The 19,726-nt window shown below is 39.9% G+C and overlaps 1 protein-coding gene across 6 annotated transcripts in view; it reads left to right on the top strand.

Annotated features, from left to right (window-relative positions):
- The first annotated feature begins 9,690 nt into the window (after positions 1-9,690).
- The window catches only part of BGAL9 (beta galactosidase 9), a 162,676-nt gene continuing 152,640 nt past the window's right edge, over positions 9,691-19,726 (top strand). For 3 of the 6 annotated variants that reach the window (XM_088901849.1, XM_088901851.1, XM_088901850.1), the window contains exons 1-5: positions 9,692-10,109; positions 10,991-11,086; positions 11,202-11,314; positions 12,050-12,116; positions 12,471-12,563. In XM_088901849.1, coding sequence (XP_088757975.1) covers positions 9,930-10,109; positions 10,991-11,086; positions 11,202-11,314; positions 12,050-12,116; positions 12,471-12,563 — 549 coding nt within the window. In that variant the 5' untranslated portion in view covers positions 9,692-9,929. Of the gene's footprint in view, positions 10,110-10,990; positions 11,087-11,201; positions 11,315-12,049; positions 12,117-12,470; positions 12,564-19,726 lie in introns of all 6 variants that reach the window. The other 3 variants (XM_088901848.1, XM_010275743.2, XM_010275742.2) reach the window with 3 other exon arrangements.

Genomic DNA, 19,726 nt, shown 5'->3' with positions numbered 1-19,726 from the left:
ATTTCTTTCATTGACCTTAGAGGTTCCGTATCGAGGATGGCTTCAATCTTCTTGCAGATAGCGTCAATGCCTTGTTGTGTCACCGTGAAGCCAAGGAACTTTCCGAAGGTTACCCTAAAGGTACACTTAGTTGGGTTTAGCTTCACCTGGTGTTGTTGTAGGATGCCAAAGATCTCGTTGATGTCAATAATGTGTTGGTTAGCTTAGAGGGCATTCACGATGATGTCATTAATGTATGCTTTGACATTGTGACCAATCTGATCCTTAAAAATCTTGTTGACCAATTTTTGACAGGTGGCTCTAATGTTCTTCAACCCAAATGGCATAACTTTGTAAGAATATGTACTTGTCTTTATGATGAAGGTTGTTTTTGTTTCATCGTCTGGGTGCATCATGATTTGATTATGGATGAAGGGAAAGCTATCTTTGGGGTAGGATTTATTTAGACTTGTGAAGTCAATGCAGATCAACCATTTCCTAATAGCTTTCCTTACAATAACCACACAAGGTAGCTAATCAGGGTAATGCACCTCTCTAATGAAATTGTCCTTGAGTAGTTTGTCCGGTTCCTCACGGATCACTCCCCATCATTCGGGTGCAAAGTTCTTATTCTTTTACTGAATCAGCTTACAACTCAAGTCCATGTTTAATCTATTAGTTATGATCAAGGGGCTAATTCCTACATATCAGCAGAAAACTAAGTAAATACGTCGATGTTTACCAGTTTGGAGTGTGTACCCTTTGGGAGAAGGGATCCAATCAATACAATCTTCTCAGGCTTGGCCTTATCTACTGGCGTAGTGATGAGGTCCGCTATAGTTTGTCCTTGGTTGGTCTTCAGTTTGTCTTTGAGGTCGAGCCTTTCCACAAGTAATGACTCTTTTATCTTCCCCTTAAGTATTGTTACATAGCTTTGCTTGGCTAATTATTGGTTACCCCGATGTTGTGATTTGTTGGGAAGTTCATCACTAGGTGTATGAAGATACCACCACCTTCATGAAGTTGCAATGTTGGTTGGTCGATGATTTCATTGTATGACAAGCCATCCTTAACTATCTAGAACTCGATCATCAAGGTAGTGTGTTGGGGATTTATTCCTGTCGTGACTAGCAGGGTAATCTTTCCTTCTGGCTTGGTGGTCGCTCTAGAGAAACTAAGGGGACATTGGTAGGTTGAAGTTGATCTGGGGTCAGCCTCATTTTGTCGAATGCATCATAAAAGAGGAAATCAACTAACGAGCTATCATCCATAAGTATTCTATTAACATCATAGTGGGTCATCGTGAGGGAGATCACAAACACATCGACATCGTCATGGGGGTGACAACCCCTTACAATCAGAGAAGGTGATCACCTCCTCTAGTTTTGGCTTCTCTTGGAGAATGTGTTTGATTTGCAGTTGTTGGACATCAGCCTTCTTGGTGGATAAACTTTCTCTACTTATTGTTGGACCATTGAAGATGACATTGATGACCTCAACTAGGGATTTGCTAGCTGGGGGTTAGCTAGATTTGAGGTTGACCTAGACACCTAGTCTTTTTGGACAAAGTCCTTTAGGTAAACCTTTGTTATTAGGGTTTCTATTTCATGTTATAGCTCACAACATTAGGGAGGCATTTTTCTTCATTTTTGGGGCAGTACATGTACTCCTTCTCAATCTACATTAGGACATAGTTTTGGGAGGCATTAAAGGGAGTGAGGCGTTTATGTGATGGCAGAGCCTGCGTGGCAACTGCTCCTTCTAGCATTGTGATTCACTAGGCCTTTGTTAATATCCATCTTTCCTTTTCCTATCAACCCATTCATCTCCAATTGGGTGCTTGTTGGATTTAAATTCATTTGCATTTATGTACTTTTTGGCCCGTAATAGAAATTCTACAATGTTTCGAGGTTGTTGCTTTGCAAGGAGGAAGCTAAATGCTGATGACGTTATGCCATTGGTGGCAATCGCTACTATAACAGGCTAGTCAAGGTCTTTAACGCTTTAACCTCTAGGGATCGACGTTAAAGAATTGAATATTGTCCTAGAGTGGCTCATTCAATTCCTGTCTAATCACTATTAGTGCGACTGAGGTCTTCTGACAGCATTTATTGCTCAAAAAATGGGAAAGGAAGAGGTATGCATCTGCAAATGGTCCCATGAGGGGATGAACCGAGGGGGAAGACCTGAGAACTAGCATTGTACAACCTTTTTGATCGTTGCTTGGATGGCATGGAACCTTAGGGCATCAGAGATTCCATGAAGTAGCATGATAACACGAAAACTTCCGAGGTTATCCTATGGGTCGGTGGTGCCATCTGAAGTCTCTAAGATGATTTTGTTGGTGAAGGATTGTATCTTAGTCACTGAGTTATAGTGACTAGAGGAGGTGTCCACTTTGCCCTCCTTCATAGTGACATGCTAATTGAATATTAGATGAACCAATCATCCAAACCAAGGACCAAAGAGTTGGTATTAAATATTTGGGCATGTTGGGGCAGTTTAGGAAATTACCTGAATGGGTGATCATAGTGATATGATTAACATCTGCGTTAGACAAAATAAATATTAGGGTTTACATTCACTCTGATGGAAATCTAAACTTCCGGTAGTGGATTTCAATTGTATTTGAAATTTGATTTACAAAATGTACTTATATGTTATATTACGATTTTATGAAAAAGGTTTTAATTCTATGATCCATTAAAGTAGAGAGTGTGCCACTGCATTTTATTGTGAAGGGAGAGGTCCTTTCTTGTGATCAGTGTTTTGATGAGTGCATGCTAAGAGGTTAGGTGTAAGAGATTGTTACATGGCCGATTACCTAATGGGCTTTATCTTACATAAGTCAGTTCTAATGACTCCATTATAGGGTTAGGATCTATGTGCTGAATGAAGGGATGAGAGATCCATCATATGGATAGCCGAACCCTGTAGGAAGGTAGGGCGAAATTCCAAAAATTTCTCTCTCTCCCATGTGGGAATCACATTCCCTGTTTTAGAAAACTGCATTTTCAAGAATCAATCTTGAACCCTAAACCAGACCTAATTTGAAACCATAAGGTAGGAGAGGGATATACCTGATACAGAGTAGTAATAACTCCCAATGAAGGTGTTCCCGCCCAAGACGATCTCTAAAAACTGCTCCCACTAAAGATGACTTAGTGTAGGGTGGAGCAGAATCAGCAGGGTGGTCCTTCAGCAAGAACCTGATTCTTCGCCAAGAATCTAATGGAGGGCAAGTGAGCACGACTTCAGATTAGTTTTAAACCAAAAACTGATATCAATAACACTTTTGATCGCTCTTACAGGTGGAGAACGAACTGGCAATGGCGACAGCAATAGAGAGAGGCAAGAGCAGAAGATGGCGTCAGTCTTACTGGGGCTATCTTCTTTCTTGAATCTATAATCAGCTTGGGAGAATTGGGGTTCGCCCTCCTCCTCTATTTATAGCCTTAAAGAGAGCTCCTCCTAATCCTATTAGGAGTTTCCTAATCCAAATATTATTTGTATCTGGACTCTCTTTAAGAGATAAGGATAGACCCTTATCTTATCTGCAGATAAAGATCAGCCCTCCTAATCTTATTAGGAATTTTCTAACCCAAATCTTTATTTGGATTTGGACTCTCTGAGTGGATAAGGATAACTCCCTATCCTATATGCTGATCTAATTCTCAGAACCACCCATCTTTAATTAATCAAATTAAACCAGTTCGATTTGGGCTTTTGGCCCATTAAGTCCCTGTGCTCATTCAACCTCCAAATTGTTTCCTAGTTGTGTATCCTTGTATGGCAAGGGACCCAAACATTGATCTACATATCAATCACTTGGGTTCGGCCCAGCCTTTGCTACAAGGTCTGGTCGAATTCACTGTAGGAAACAGTGAACCTCTGGGCCAATCACCATGGGCTCTTAATGGGCTCAACACTTACACTAAGTGGTCACTAAGTCAAGCCACCTTATAAAAACCCAAGGACTGTGGGTAGATGAAAGATTAGCCCACTGGTTCAAGCCACCTTATAAAGCTTGATTTATAGTGAAAGTTTACACTTAAAAAGGAATTAATCTATGAAGAAACTTTTTTGCTTGTGGCCATGCTTAATTCTATTAGGATACTGATGGTTATAGCTGCACAATAGGATTATGAAATTTAGCAAATGGATGTCAAAATTGTGTTTCTGAATGGAGATATTTTTAAAGATATCTATATGGACAATCAAAAGTCCTTATTGCTAAAGGTTAGGAATACATAGTATGTAAACTCAACAGATCCATATATCGATTAAAACAAGATTTTAGAAGTTGGAACATCCAATTTGACTCAATGGTCAAACATTTTAATTTTGAACAAAATCTAGATGACCTTGTATTTACAAAAAAAAAAAAAAAAAAAAACAGTGGGAGACAAGTTTGCATTCTTAATTCTATATGTGTATGACATTTTGCTCTTGCTGCGAATGATATAGGAATGTTAACAGAATGAAAGTATGGTTTTTATAGCAATTCTCCATTAAAGATCTTTTAGAAGGTTTTTACATCTTAAGACTTTGGCTTTATAGAGATAGATGAAAGCGGTTAATTGGATTGTCTCAATGTACTTATGTTGACAAGGTATTTAAAATATTCAACATGCATGATTCCAAGAAGGGCTTCATTTCTTTAAAACATGGAGTTAATCTCTCTAAAGGAATGGTGCCTTAGACCCTTCAGGAGATGGAGGACATGAGAAATGTTCCGTATGTCTCAATTGTAGTGAGCATCATGAATGCTATATTATGCGCTTAACCTTACGTTGTTCAAGTTGTTAGGTGTGAATAATATACTAAAATACCTAAAAAGAACTAAAGACAATTGATTTATCTTCAATAGTAGTTCATTATAAATGATCGGTTACGCAAATTCTGATTTCCAATTTGTCCCAAATAATGGAAAGCCTACATTGAGATACATCTTTATATTGGGCTCCTCTGTTGCCAGTTAGGGAAGTAGTAAACAAGGGTCCACAACAAATTCCATGACCAAAGCATAGTACACTGTTACAAGTGAGGCTGTTAAGGAAGCAGTTTGGATAAAGAAATTAATACAAGATTTGTGAGTCATACCATCTAGCACATCGCCCATTCCACTATTGTGTGACAAGAGTAGAACCACTGCTTCAGCCAAAGAGTCGAGCCCACTCGAAGTGAAAGCATATCAAGAGGAAATATAAACATTCTTTGGGAGATTGTTGATAGAGGAGATATCTATATTCAAAAGGTAGCACCAGCACAAAATGTTGCAAACCCATTAACTAAGCACTGATAGAAAGAGTGTTTGAGGGACACATGGATAATATAGACTAAGGTTTATACCCAGTTGGACCTAAGTGCAAGTGAGAGCTATTAGATAGTGTATGCCCTTAGTTCCAATAAGATTAATGTACATAAACATTTATGAATGAATGGCAAAAGTGCATTATTGTTTTATGTTAAATTGTTATATTTATATAAGTTTCTCCTTAAACTAGAGAGTTATGAAACTTGTGTTAATTTAGAATGTTCTCAACCATTGAATAGATTTGGAGAGTTTATTCTAACAAGATTGGCACTTGTGTTGTACAAAATTGGTAAAGCAACTTGTCCCAACTACTAGAATTAGACCGTAATCACAATCAATAGGTGTTTGGAAGAAGCATTGAACTCGTACCAATATGTAGTTATACCCTAGACCTTGGAAATAGATGGGCAAAACTGGAAAGTTGCACTTAGACCAAACTTGATTATTATACTATACTAGATTTTGGACTAAACTAATTTTGATATGCCAATTAGTGAGATACCTCAAAGGTCAAATATATGGGCATGTTGGGACAGTTTAGGAAATTACTTGAATCGCTGATCATAGTGATAAGTTCATTCCCTTTATCAAATAGAGTGAATATTAAGGTTCACATTCCTTCTGATGGAAACCTAAATTACCATCAATGGAATTCAACTATATTTGAAATCTGATTTGCAAATGTTATATGTTATATTACTATTTTATGAAAAATGTTACAAAAGATTTTAGTCCTAGGATGCATCTGAGTAGAGAGTGTTATTGTGGATTTTGTAGTCTGGGGAGAAGTCTTTCCCTATAAGTAGTATTTTGATATTTATAGATTGAGAAGCTATTTGTAAGAGACTATTATAAGGCTGATTATCTGATGGACTTCATTTTAAGTAAGTCAATCATCCTTAGGTCTTCATAGGGTGGCTGAACTGAATGATCATTTATATTTAAACTTTGGGCCGAAATTGAGCCAAGTTGGTTGGGTAGACAACAAATTCGACCTAAGCTCTTCTAAAGGTGTGGCTGAACCCTTGTGGACTTATGTGAGAACTTTGTGGGTCCCACACCATACAATGATTAGGCCTAGCTCTCCATGCATTGCCTAAGTTTGAAAACCATTAAAGAAAATGTACGTAAGGCCCATTATTAATGTGATTAGTTAAATGGTTTCATGAGAACTTAAGTTGTCATGTGATTTGGATGGAAAATGGTTATAGATTTAGATATAGAGCACCCATTCTCTTTGGAAGATAATGCTTATTTAATTAGAAATAAAGTCATAATCCAAATCTTATTTGGACAAGTAGCATCATCAGAAATTTGTTTTTTCACCAAGTTTTCTTTTATTGCAATTGCATTCAAACAATACTTCCAAAGGAAATGAGAAATTTTTGGGTCTATTTTAAGATTCTAGATTGATTTCCATACCTTAATTTGAAAACTTTGGTCTCTAGAAGAAGCAGAAATGCTTACCATGCCCTCATCCGTCACATGTTTTGCCTCAAAGTAAGTATACCTAACTTAAAACATACCTAAAGCTGAACCTTTCCACACTAATCTATCTTCCCACGAACCCTCAACCAAATTTAACTTTAGAATTTGATTTGCCATAATCTCACTAAAACTGCCTCTGATCAACTCTTGATTTCGGGTTCTTCTGTCAACGTCAATCATGTCACTTACCCAAATTGGGTAATTGCCACCTGGATCAGGCCCAACAGCTTTAAAGTTTGGGAAATAATCCAACCAAAGATCTCTCCAAACATTCCAAGCCCGACTTAGCCTGGCCTGTCAAGCTACTTGGCCCATGAATTGGGATTTGCTACTTACAGAGCATGCCTTGTAGCAACCTCACAACCACCCCATGAATAATAAATATAAGTACAAAAGATGTTCCTAATGTGCAGCCTGGACATACTATGAGATCAGTGTGAGGCGCACTCTTTGGGAACGGGATCTACTCCTTACACATAGGCGCCTCATAGGCACATCCACCATGCATTGGGAACATCTCCCGTGAATAATAACTTATAAGTACGGGAGATGTTCCCAATGCATGGTAGGATATGCGCGTGAGGTTGATGTACATTATGACATTTATTGTAAATGAATAAAGTACATATTTGATTCATGTTATAGTGGTTTGTTTTTGTGTAATACCCTTAAACTAGACACTTATGAGACTCGTGTTAGTTTAGAATGTTCATAGCCGTTGGATAAGTCTGGAGAGATTTATCATGCTAAGGCTGACACTGATGTGCCGCCAAGTGTTGGGGTGGCCTGTCTCAGCTGCTAGGGTGAGACCCGAGGTACATGCAGTGTAGGTTTACTTGAAACCCTGAACCGGACCAGATTTCCAGTATTGCCCTGGACCTTGGTGATTAGTGGGCAAAACTGGAAAGTTACACCTAATCCCTAGACTCGATTATGATACTACACTAGGTGTCAGATTGGGTTGTCTTTGATATGCCAATCAGTGACATCCTTAGCAGGGGTCAAAACCTGGGTATGTTGGGACAGTCCGAGAACTCATCTGAGTGGGTGATCATAGTGACAGGATTAGCCCTTTTGTCGGACAAAGGTAATGATCGGGGGATGCACTCTCTCTGATGGAAACCAAGACTGCCGGCAGCCAATTTCAATCGTTGAAATTTGTTTTGCAAAATATATTTATATACAGATATTCATATATATATATATTATGGTTTCAAAATGTTTGCAAAAGGTTTTTATTCCCGGGATCCATGTGAGTAGAGAGTGCAATACTGTTCTTTGCAGTCGAGGAAGAGTTCTTTTTTGTCGGAAAGTGTTTGATCATTATGGGCTGAGAGGTTAAGTGTAAGATCATTGAGGGTAATGCCTGATGGGCTAATCTTTCATTTGCCCACAGTCCCTGGGTTTTTATAAGGTGGCTTGGCTAAGGGACCACTTAATGTAAGTGTTGGGCCCATTAGGAGTCAATGTGATGGGCTTTAGGGGGTTCACTGTTTCCTACAGTGAATTCGGCCGGGCCTTGTAACAGAAGTTGGGCTGAAGCCATGTGGCTGATATGTAGATCAATGTTTGGGTCCCACGGCATACAAGAAAGCCCAACTGGGCAGCAATTTGGAAGGTTAATAATCACACAGACTTATTGGGCGTAAAGCCCATTTCGAACTGGTTTAGTTGGATTAATTAAATAGAGGGGCGGATCTGGGATTGGATCAGCAGATAGGATAGGATCTTACCCTATCCACTCAGAGAGTCTAGATCTGGATACAGATTTGGATCTAGAAACCTCCTAATGAGATTAGGAGAGAGCTGATCTAATCTGCAGATAAGATAATGTACTTATCTTATCCTTATCTCTTAAAGAGAACTCCTTATCCAAATACAAATTTGGATTAAGAAATTCCTAATGAGATTAGGAGCTCTTTTTAAGGCTATAAAAGGAGGAGGGGGCGAACCATTCACCCCTTCCCACAAAAATTCCAGAGATCAGATCTCAGTTTACACAAAGAGAAGACTGCACCAGTGTGACTGTGCCATCTTCTCCCTGCGTTCTCCTCTAGTTGTGTCCATAGCCAGTTCGACCTCCATTGTTGTAGGAGCTATCAGGAAGCGTTCTTGATATCAGTTTTTGGTGAAAAACTGATTGGGAGTCGTGCTCACCTACTCTCCATGAATTCTTGGTGAAGGATTTGGTTCTTTGGAAGAACACTGCTGATTCTGCTCCACTCTGCACTGTGTCATTTTCAGTGGGAGCAGTTTTTGGAACCTTCTTTGGGTGTGAACACCTCCATTGGAAGATATTATTTATTCGTATCAGGTATATCCCTCTCCTACTATTTTGGTTCAGATCTGGTTCGGTTCAAAATTGATCTTTGAAAAATGCAATTTTTTAAAACAGGGTGTGATTCCCAGATGGGAGAGAGAGAAATTTTTAAAATTTCGCCCAAATCTTCCTACAGGGTTCGACCACCCATATGATGGATCTCTCATCCCTAGAATGTTCCCAATGCATGGTAGGATGTGCGCGTGAGGTTGGTGTGAGGCACCTTGTGTGAGAAGAAAATCTAGTCTCCACTCTTTGATGAATAGATCCGGACTCCCATGTGCCAACTATCTATGTCCCTAGTTTGGATTTGGTCTCACATTACTGTGCTCACACAGTCCTCACAGCCTTTAAGGTGAGCATTTATGTAGAGATATTCCCAATGCACGGCTGTAAGAGAACGTGAGATGGTGTGCGGACGGTCTTGGGAGGACCAAATCCGATTATCAGTATCGCAATTCTCTTATCGAAGAGCTTCTTAGCCCAAGGCTACGCCAACGGGGTAGCAGATTTCGTCCTCTTCAACAAACAAATTTTTCTGTTTCTTTCTTTTTAGTAATATATATATATATATATAATAAACCACGAGATTGATCCTTTAACGTGGAGGAGAAGTTAAGCCAAAAAACAACAAACATAGACAGAACCCGAGAACCGTCGATTGGGACACCCAAGGCACTTTATTTGGTTTGGTAATTGCTTACTTCTCGGCTTCTCGCGACTCTCAAGCGTAGTCGTTTGTTGGCAAATTTCCAGCAAGCAGACCGACCAGTTCTTCCACCTCTCTCCAGTCTCCCCCTAACTTTTCTATGCGTTCGGGAAACAATGCTGGGTTCTCGAGCTTTGCTTGCGTGTCTGGTTATTGCTTCAGTTGCTTACTTTGCGGTTTCAGCAGAGTTCTTTAAGCCATTCAACGTAAGCTATGATCACAGAGCTCTTATCATCGATGGGAAGAGACGTATGCTCATTTCTGCTGGAATCCACTACCCTCGTGCCACGCCTGAGGTACCCCACTTACCTAATCATTTTCCTGAATTGTAATTCAGGTTCCAATTTGCTACGCTTGGATGAATTTGATTCGAATCATTTCAGTTTAATGATTTTAATCAAGTTTTAGTTTTGTATAGGTCATTGGTTTACCTTGATTAGACAATATTTCTGGCTTTTCATCAATTTAACTTTTGACTTAGTTTTTTGAGAATTTGGTGGTTTTTGGATTGATTTTAGTCATGATAGTAATGATAATCTTTTGTTTTCTCATTGTTATGATTAAATTTTCTGTTTTAAGTTCGAAATTTCCGCTGATTAAGCGTAGTTTTGGTGCAAATAGTATCGCGTAATCGAGATTCTTGCAAGGTGATTTTTCTTGGTATCTATTTCGGCTACTTTTGTACTTCACTGCATTTCAGTTGCTGAGTGATCCAGAGTCTGACTGATGTATATTAAAATTGATACTCTTTAAATATGGCATGATTGACCAGGCAGTTATTATTGATAGTTTTGATTTTATCTAATGAATGCATTCTAAGTATACGTGTTGACTTTTGTGAGACCACATTAACTACTTTAAGTACTTGCAATTCACTGCAGGAGAGATTTTTTATGTTGATTTATTCATGAAATACATTCAGCCCTTGGGATCTAATATCCACTTATTTGTGCTTTTCTTCATTTTCAATTTCACTTTTAAGCTTAATGATATAAATTGGACTATTGTGGGGTTTTATTTCTTCCTTTTACCCCACTGGAGTATTTTCATCCCTCAATAGACCATTTTCAAGGTCTTGTGCTAGTGTGTGCGTAAGCACATTAACAAATGTGTGTGTTTTGCTCGAATACATACTATGAGTCAAGTCATTTTTAGTCAATTTATTTTACATATGCAGATGTGGCCTGATCTAATTGCCAAGAGTAAAGAAGGTGGAGCAGATATGATCCAAAGTTATGTATTTTGGAATGGGCATGAGCCAATAAGAGGACAGGTGTGGTTAGTCGTTCATCTTGGTGTTCTCTCATGGAAGTTGTGCACAAAACTTAGAATATACTTTTTTTTTTCCTACTGAAAATTTCTTTTTATTTGTTATAATTTCTCTTCAGTATAATTTTGAAGGGAGATACGATATTGTCAAGTTTGTGAAACTGGTTGGATCAAGTGGACTTTACCTCCATCTCCGTATAGGGCCTTACGTGTGTGCTGAATGGAACTTTGGGTACTGCCTTCCTCTCTTACTTTGTTTTATAATATAGTTCCTTTCATAAGACAATTGTTTCTATTTAAAGTTTCTCATGGTATTGAATGGTAAAGGATGAAAAAAAAACTTTATACTCTATCTTCTCTTTAATGGCAGTTTACTCAATTTGTTTGCAGTCCACTCATTGTAGAATCTAGTTTACTTTTGCTTCAGATTTGACTTTTCTTTTTTGTTTGTGAGAAGTAAAATGATGTGTTCTCCACCTTATATGAAAGATAATGGTGGTAGGAGTAGTATTTTTTTTTTTTGTTTGGAAGTGAGGTAGGAAGTAAGATAATGCTGTCCCAAACTTTATATGAGAGAAAATTAAGGTAGGAGGAAGGTGTTACAATGCACTGAAAATTAGTGCAGATGAGACAAAAAGTACAAATTTTGCATCTGATAGGAGTGCAAATGATAATCACAAAATAAATAGATGCAAAAGTTAACTGGGTGCAAAATTTGCATCAGGTTTAGATTTGCACTGCAAACAAACAGAACCTTGGGAGCATATTGAGGTAGGAGACAAGGTTAAGCTGGGAGGTCTTACAGAACTTGAAGTTTGTGCCATTTCTGAAATATCCCAAAACAATATATTTTAATGGGGCTGTTACTTAGATCTTATTTATATTTATTTTCCTTATGATGTGACCAATACACCAGTAAGTGCCACTTGTGAGATCTCTAATCTTATTTTTGTTGATAATCTTGCAGGGGTTTTCCAGTCTGGCTACGTGATGTCCCTGGTATAGAATTCCGGACCAACAATGCACCATTCAAGGTATAGAATACTTATGGTCATATTTGATTGTCAAGGACATCTTACATTGCACGTACTGTGAGGATTTTAGAACTATCCTTTCTGTTACTAATTGTTTGTTGTATATTATCCAATAGGTTTGTTTATAATTTTCTGTTCCCTTTCTTTCTGTTTCTCTCTTCCTAATACAAGGCAGCATTTTATTTTGGTTCAGTACTTCTTTCAAAAATATACTTGTTTTGTGGAAATGAGTTCAAGGTTAAATGAGTCATTGCATTATATTTTGCTGTTATGATGAGTGAGGACTAAGATCATGGATAGCTCTTGTTAGCCAGTAACTTTTGTTGATATTGATTACATCGTTGCATTTTCCAGGAGGAGATGCATAGATTTGTCAAAATGATTGTAGATCTAATGCTGGATGAGATGCTCTTTTCTTGGCAAGGTGGTCCCATCATATTATTGCAGGTTTGGAAAATATTTTTGAAGTTCAGTTTAAACATGAATTGCATGGATTACTAGGGGACTAAAGAGTTGGTACCAAATTGAGATCAATAAATTCAATCTTAAGATAATGCACAAAAACTCATGGATACACTCAAGAAAGTAGATAACCATGGATTGTTATTAGAAGCATATAATTCTTACAAACACAAAGTATAATATTCAATATTTAGAAACAAGGTATAAAACATGTAACAATCAAGTGCTGTAGCTTGGGGGGGGGGGGGGGTTCTTGCGAAGAAATTTGGAGCAAGCTTATCCCTCCAAAAGTACAAGCCTTCTTGTTGGGAAGCTTTCCTTGGAAAGATAAACACTTGTGTGATGTACTTCAAATAAGTAGGGCAAATAAATGCCTTTTTCCTCGTATGTGTGTCTATTGTAAGGCAAATGGTGAAACCACTTCTCACTTACTTATATCCCATTCTTTTGTGACGTGTGTTTGGGTGTACATTTTCTCTCTTTAGTTGTAGGTGGGGCCCTCCACACAAGATATCACTACTTTGTTCTGCCCAAGCCTTTTTCAAACAAATAAAATAGAGGGGAAGTGTAAGCCAATAGGGATAAGGATGGACTTAGAGTATTGGAAGCGGTAAGGAAGATGCCACTAGGGGGCAGAACTTAACTCTGAGTGGAATGAAAATCAGATCCCCTTTACAGAGAGTGGTTTCCCTATTTATAGAAGTAAGGGAGTATGAAACCAGAATTCTAGAATATGATTTAATTTGAATGATGCTTGGAGACAGATCTTGTTTGTTTCTCCCAGTGCTTAGAAAACTGGACTGACCATCCGGTCGCACTGGTTGAACTGTGACCCGGGGCCCTGACTGGTTTGGTCACACCCCACTAAAAAGACTGCTACTGCAGCACACAAACAGGTCCTTATGTCCTACGGTTTCACAGGGATCCAAGAATAAACACTGCTGTTGCAGCATGTAAACAGGTCTGTATGACCTACCAAAAGACAAACACTGCAGTTGCAGTACATAAACGGGTCTGTATGACCTACAGTTTTACAGAGATCATATGACCTCTCAACAGAATGGAAGATACAAGGTGAAGTTCACCACACACCTAATCGGCAGACCTGTTACAGTGCCAACTTCCGGGCAGCCGAACAGCCAATGAGACCAAAGTAAAAAGAAAGAGCTACTTCAGTCCATCAATAGGGTAGCCGAACAGCAGTAACACAAAAGGAACACCACAGTCGAATATTAGGGCATCAACAGTCCATCAATGGGTGCAAAGAAACACAAAAAAAAACTTCAGTTGAATACTAGGGCACCCGAACAGTAGATAATACCTTCTTGAACATCAGATGATATCCTCTCTATAAACCAGAACTTTCTCTACGAACATCAGATGATAGCTTCGCTGCAGCCGAACAGTCAATGTTGGCAGACTTCTTTGAACATCAGATAGAAAACTCTCTATAACCAGAACTCCTTTCTGCGCTGGAAGATGAAAAGTCAGGCAGGCATCTTCTTGCTTAAGGTCGAACAGCAGATGGATACGGCTGGGAGATGAAGAGACTGACTGTTTGACATTGGAGGATGAACAAATCAGATTAGCTTGACATCACCCTTCAGGCCTGAACGACTTGCTCTGATACCATGTTGAGCAAGAAAAGAGAAGAGAAAAGAGAGGAGAGAAAGAGAGGAGAGGCAAGAGGATTGAGAGCCCAAAAGAACACTGCAGGCGTGTGCAGTATGTTATTATTTATACTAGGCTGGTCGTACAACATAAAGTATGAAGAAATTACAAAAGTACCCTTCGGTACTAAACATGTTGTGTCAACATATACATATATGCCACATTGTCATGGTTTGACCTTCGGTTCGACCCCGATTGAACCTATGATCTGTGAACCTCTCCCTTCTCCAGTTCTATGCCCGATCCAGTTCTTTGAACATTGGTTTCTCCTTTTGGGACACGTGTCACTTGGGACCACAAGGTTGTTAGAGCACGATCTTTAGGTTTCCTCAGGATGTGACGCATGTCATTACATTGAGATTGATAGACATTTTGTTCAACTAGGAGGCAACGCTATGGGTTCTAATTTTGTTCAACTAGTTGGAAATTTAGATTGATGGTCTCTTGAAGCTTTATTGTGACCATCAAGTTGGTGTCAATATACAAACAATCCTATTTTGCATGAAAGGACCGAACACATTGAGATTGATAGACATTTTGTTTGGGAAAGGATTATTTCAAGAGACTTATGTATTCCCTAGTTGCCTTTTGGAAAATAGCTAGCTAATGTTCTCACCGAAGGATTGCCAAAGACAAGATTACATGAACTGTTGGGCAAGCTGAGCATGATAGATATCTATGCTCAACTTGAGGGTGTGTTGTGAGGTTTAGTTATCATGCTTTATGTTTAAAGCATGATAAATATCTTGTGGATAATAGAAAACCTTATGTGCTGATTTCGGCCAAGCTTCTTATGAAGGAAGAGTAGAAAGTTGGGGATTTCAGCAAGAGACAGAGGAAAGGGAAGAAAAGAGAAGAAGGTCGACTAGGGTGGATTAACTTAACCCTAGCCGCCAGCCCCTCATTCTATTTATAATTAACTTAAGTATGAGATATTACAAAGATGCCCTTAGTAGGGCGGCAATTCAACCTAAGTAATTACAGCTCTTTAAAAAATAAAAACTAATGGGCCCAAGGCCCAACAACATCTTAATTTAAAAGGAAATAAACTAAACACAAGTCGGCCTACTCAACACTCCCCCTCAAGTTGGGAGTAGATGTCATACATCCCCAACTTGCGTAGATCATGCTCCAACTTATTCTTTGCAACGCCTTTTGTGAGGACATCAGCAAGCTGTAGATCAGAAGAAATGTATGGAAGACAAACTCCTCCAGAAGTTACCCTTTCTCTGATAAAATGTCTATCTACTTCAATGTGCTTAGTTCGGTCATGCTGGACTGGATTTTGAGCAATATTAATTGCTGCCTGGTTATCGCAGTATAGCATCATAGGTTCTTCTGCCTAAACACCGATTTCTTCCAATAGAGAACGGATTCAGAGAAGTTCTAAAAATCCATGTGCCATGGCCCTATATTCGGCTTCTGCACTTGATCTTGCCACAACTGTTTGTTTTTTACTCTTCCATGAGACTAGGTTGCCCCCAACTAGGGTGCACACTCTTGAAGTTGATCTTCGGTCATCGAGGCATCCTGCCCAGTCCGCATCTGTATAGGTCTCTAGCTTGAGCTGTCCATGATCAGTAAACAATATGCCTCTGCCTGGATGTCCCTTCAGATAAGCAAGGATCCTGTCAACTGCCTTCCATTGCTGGTCTCGTGGAGCATGCATGTATTGGCTCACTACACTTACTGCATAGGAGATGTCCGGTCTTGTCATGCACAAGTATAGTAGCCGACCCACGTCTTTGGTACCTCCTAAGGTTCTTTACTGGTTCACCTTCTGATGCACTGATTCTATGGTTCTGATCAATGGGGGTGCTAGCTGCCTTTGTTCCAAGTTTCCCTGTTTCTTGGAGAAGGTCCAAGACATACTTCCTTTGAGAGATAAAAATTCCATGTTTCGATCTTGCAACTTCAATGCCTAAGAAGTATCTCAGCTCTCCAAGGTTCTTAATCTCAAATTCCTTATGCAGGTTCCTCTTCAGACTATCAATCTCACTCAGATCATTCTCAGTGACAACAATATCATTCACATAAACAATCAGGATTGACAACAAGGATCCCCTGCGCTTCACAAACAAGGTGTGATCAGATTGAGTTTGAGTGTATCCAAAAACAATCAGGGCCTTTCTGAATCTGTCGAACCATGCTCTGGGGGATTGTTTCAAGCCATATAGTGACTTCTTCAGCTTGCATACCTTTCCCTCTTTAGCATTATCATAAAAACCAGCTGGAAGATCCATATACACCTCTTCTTGCAGATCCCCATTTAGGAAAGCATTCTTCACATCCAGTTAAAACAAGGGCCAAGAGTATGAGGCAGCAAGAGAAAGGAGTATCCGGACAGAGGTCATCTTTGCAACTGGTGCAAAGGTCTCTAGATAATCAATGCCATAGGTTTGTGTGTATCCTTTTGCAACAAGCCTTGCCTTGTACCTCTCTATGCTTCCATCTATCTTATACTTTACTGTGTAAACCCATTTGCATCCAACTGTCTCCTTGCCTTCTGGTAGGTCCACAATCTCTCATGTCTGATTCTTAATCAAAGCCTCCATCTCTTCTTGCATAGCGACCTTCCACTCAGGTTTGGAGAGAGCCTCACTAACACCCTTGGGTATAGACACGGAATCAAGAGAAGAAAGAAAAGCACGGTAGGAAGGAGAAAGTCCACTGTAGGATAAGTATTGTGATATGCAATGAGTAGTGCACTTCCTCTTCCCTTTTCTAAGAGCAATAGGGAGATCAAGGTTATCTGTAACAGTGTTAGTGGGACCAATGGGAACTGGAATAGTAGAGGGATCAAGAGGAATACCTGGATCTGTATCAGCCGAATCTGGAGTCTCCAAGGGATCGACAGGAAGTGGTGTGAGTTCTGCTGTAGTGGAATCAATCTCCTTATGAAGTCTCTGCCGTGAGTAATATTGTGAGACGGAACACAAAGGGGGGGGGCAAGGTAGGTGACATCGGATGGTTGTCAAGCACAGTAGTAGGCACAGGAACTGGAACTGGGAGAGGGATAGACTGCTGACTTATTTCCCCAAAACACTCCCCCTGAGAAGGATTCCTTGAGAAGAAGTATGTAGATTCGAAAAAGGTGATGTCCATAGTAACAAACCGGTTCCCGGAGACTGGATCATAGCAGCGGTACCCTTTCTGATTCTCTGCATATCCAAGGAAGACACATTTCTTTGCCTTGGGATCAAGCTTCGAACAGTAAGGACCAAGAATATGCGCAAAGCAGACACACCCAAACACCCTTAGAGGAATATGAAACATCTCCCCCTGAGGAAAAAGAAGGCTGAATGGAGTGCTGAATCCAAGTATACGAGAAGGCATCCTGTTAATCCAAAAACGAACCGGAACTGTCGCTGTGATCATCATGCTTCTTGCCGTCTCAACAATGTGTCTGTTCTTTCTCTCTGCAACACCATTTTGCTGTGGACTGTAGGAGCAGCTACTCTGATGGACAACACCATACTCCAACAGATATGAGGCAATATGTCTCTCAAAATATTCCCGAGCATTGTCAGATATGAACATCTTGATTCTAGTTCCAAACTGTGTTAATACCATCTGATGGAATTGTCTCACCAAGGATGGTACCTCATCACGTGATTTCATCAAGTAAATCCAGGAATATCGAGAGAAATCATCCACAAACAGGAGAAAATAGCGATAGCCGCCCATAGAGGGAACATGATAAGGGCCCCACACATCCGAATGAATAACATCAAAAAGAGAAGAACATCTTTTATTACTCGGTTTAAAAGAGTGTCTACAATGCTTTCCAAATTCACAACCTTCACACTTCAACCTTGACAGACTCACAGACTCAAACAGTTTTGGAAACAAAGAACTTAAAGAAGAAAAAGACAAATGGCCCAGACGATTATGCCAAAGTATAATATGATCCACAAATTTTGACTCACTGTCCTTGCAAACATGATGACTTTGGTGAATTGGAAGAGTATCCAGGAGATAGATTCCATTCACTTCACGACCACTCCCAATCGTCCTCTTTGAATCCAGATCCTGCAAAATACAATGTCTAGGAGAAAAAATTACTGAGTAGTTCAGATTCTTAGTCAAACTACTAACAGATAACAAGTTGGTGCTCAATCTAGGAACATGGAGGACAAAGGGTAAACAAATGGAATCATTAATCTTGACAGATCCCTTCCTAGCAATAGGAACATGGGATCCATCAGCTATGGAGACCCTATCTCTGCCAGAACTGAGCTGGTAAGAGGAGAAAATGGTGGAGCAATGGGTCATGTGCTCTGATGCTCCAGAATCTATAATCCAAGGAGATCTCTCCTTACCTGAAGCAGAAACATAGTTTGCAGTGACATGTGGACTACCTGTGTGGGCAAGGGAGGTAGAGTGAGTTCCACCTGTGCTACCTGTACCTTGTTGTCCGGTTGCAGCTGAATTGGAACTAGCTGTATCCCTTTGATTCAGAAGTAACCCAAACCTCTCAAGCTCGGCCCTTACTGCAGCAGTTGCAACAGACTCCAAGGCAGCTGTAGTAGGGGGGGCCGGAGTGTCACCAGTAACTGCCATATGTGCATTTCCTTTCTTATTCTTCAATCTGGTCGGCACAAGATGTGGGTGAAGCTTCCAGCAAGTATCTCTTGTATGCTTCGGTTTCTTACAGTAGTCACAGACTAAGTCCCTTTTGTCTTCCTACTTATTCTCATTGCCATTCTGTTTAGGTTTCACAGCACTTACCATAGCAGACTGATCAGTCATGAGATTCTTCATCATTACATCCCTCCTGCACTCCTCTCCTGACACGAATGCATATGCTTGGGAGAGAGACACTGTCCCTGGAAAGAAGATGCTGTCGTGCAATGTCATACTCAGGGTTAAGGCCAACAAGGAATTCAAACACCCTATACTTCTCTAAGTGTCTTTGATAGGTAGCTGCATCCTTGGTGGTTTCCCAAGCAAAGGTCTCTAGATGATCAATCTCCTGCCACAGGGTCTTAAGGACTGAAAAATAAGCTGCAACAGATCTATCTCTCTGCCTAGTAGCAATAATTTGATTTCTTAGTTGATAAGCCCTAGCAACATTCTCCTTCTGTGAATAGGTCTCTGCCACCCCATCCCATATCTCCTTAGCAGTGTTTGCCCATAAAAAGTTTTTATTTATATGTGGCAACATAGAATTGCACAACCATGTCATTACCATATAATTTTCTTGCACCCACCGGGAGTTGCCTGTTTCGGGTTTTACCTCTTCACCAGTAATATATCCCAATTTTCCACGAGCCCCGATGGCCATCTTTGCAGATTGGGACCATTCCAAGTAATTTGTACCATCCAACTTAACTGTAGTAATGGTTCCGGCTCCGAAGGGGTCTCCAACACCTCCTCCCACTGGTCCCATTTCATTCCCGGGCTTATATTCAACTCTGTGTCCCTCCATGTGTCTCAAAGAGGTACAAAAAACAGCTAAAAAAATGCAACAAGAA

This window comes from Nelumbo nucifera, chromosome 3 (genome assembly GCF_055504915.1).
Source record: "Nelumbo nucifera cultivar China Antique chromosome 3, China Antique-T2T, whole genome shotgun sequence".
In the NCBI taxonomy this organism is placed as follows: domain Eukaryota; kingdom Viridiplantae; phylum Streptophyta; class Magnoliopsida; order Proteales; family Nelumbonaceae; genus Nelumbo; species Nelumbo nucifera.
The sequence above is the reverse complement of the archived record's forward strand: the minus strand, read 5'-3'. Positions and strand labels throughout refer to the sequence as shown.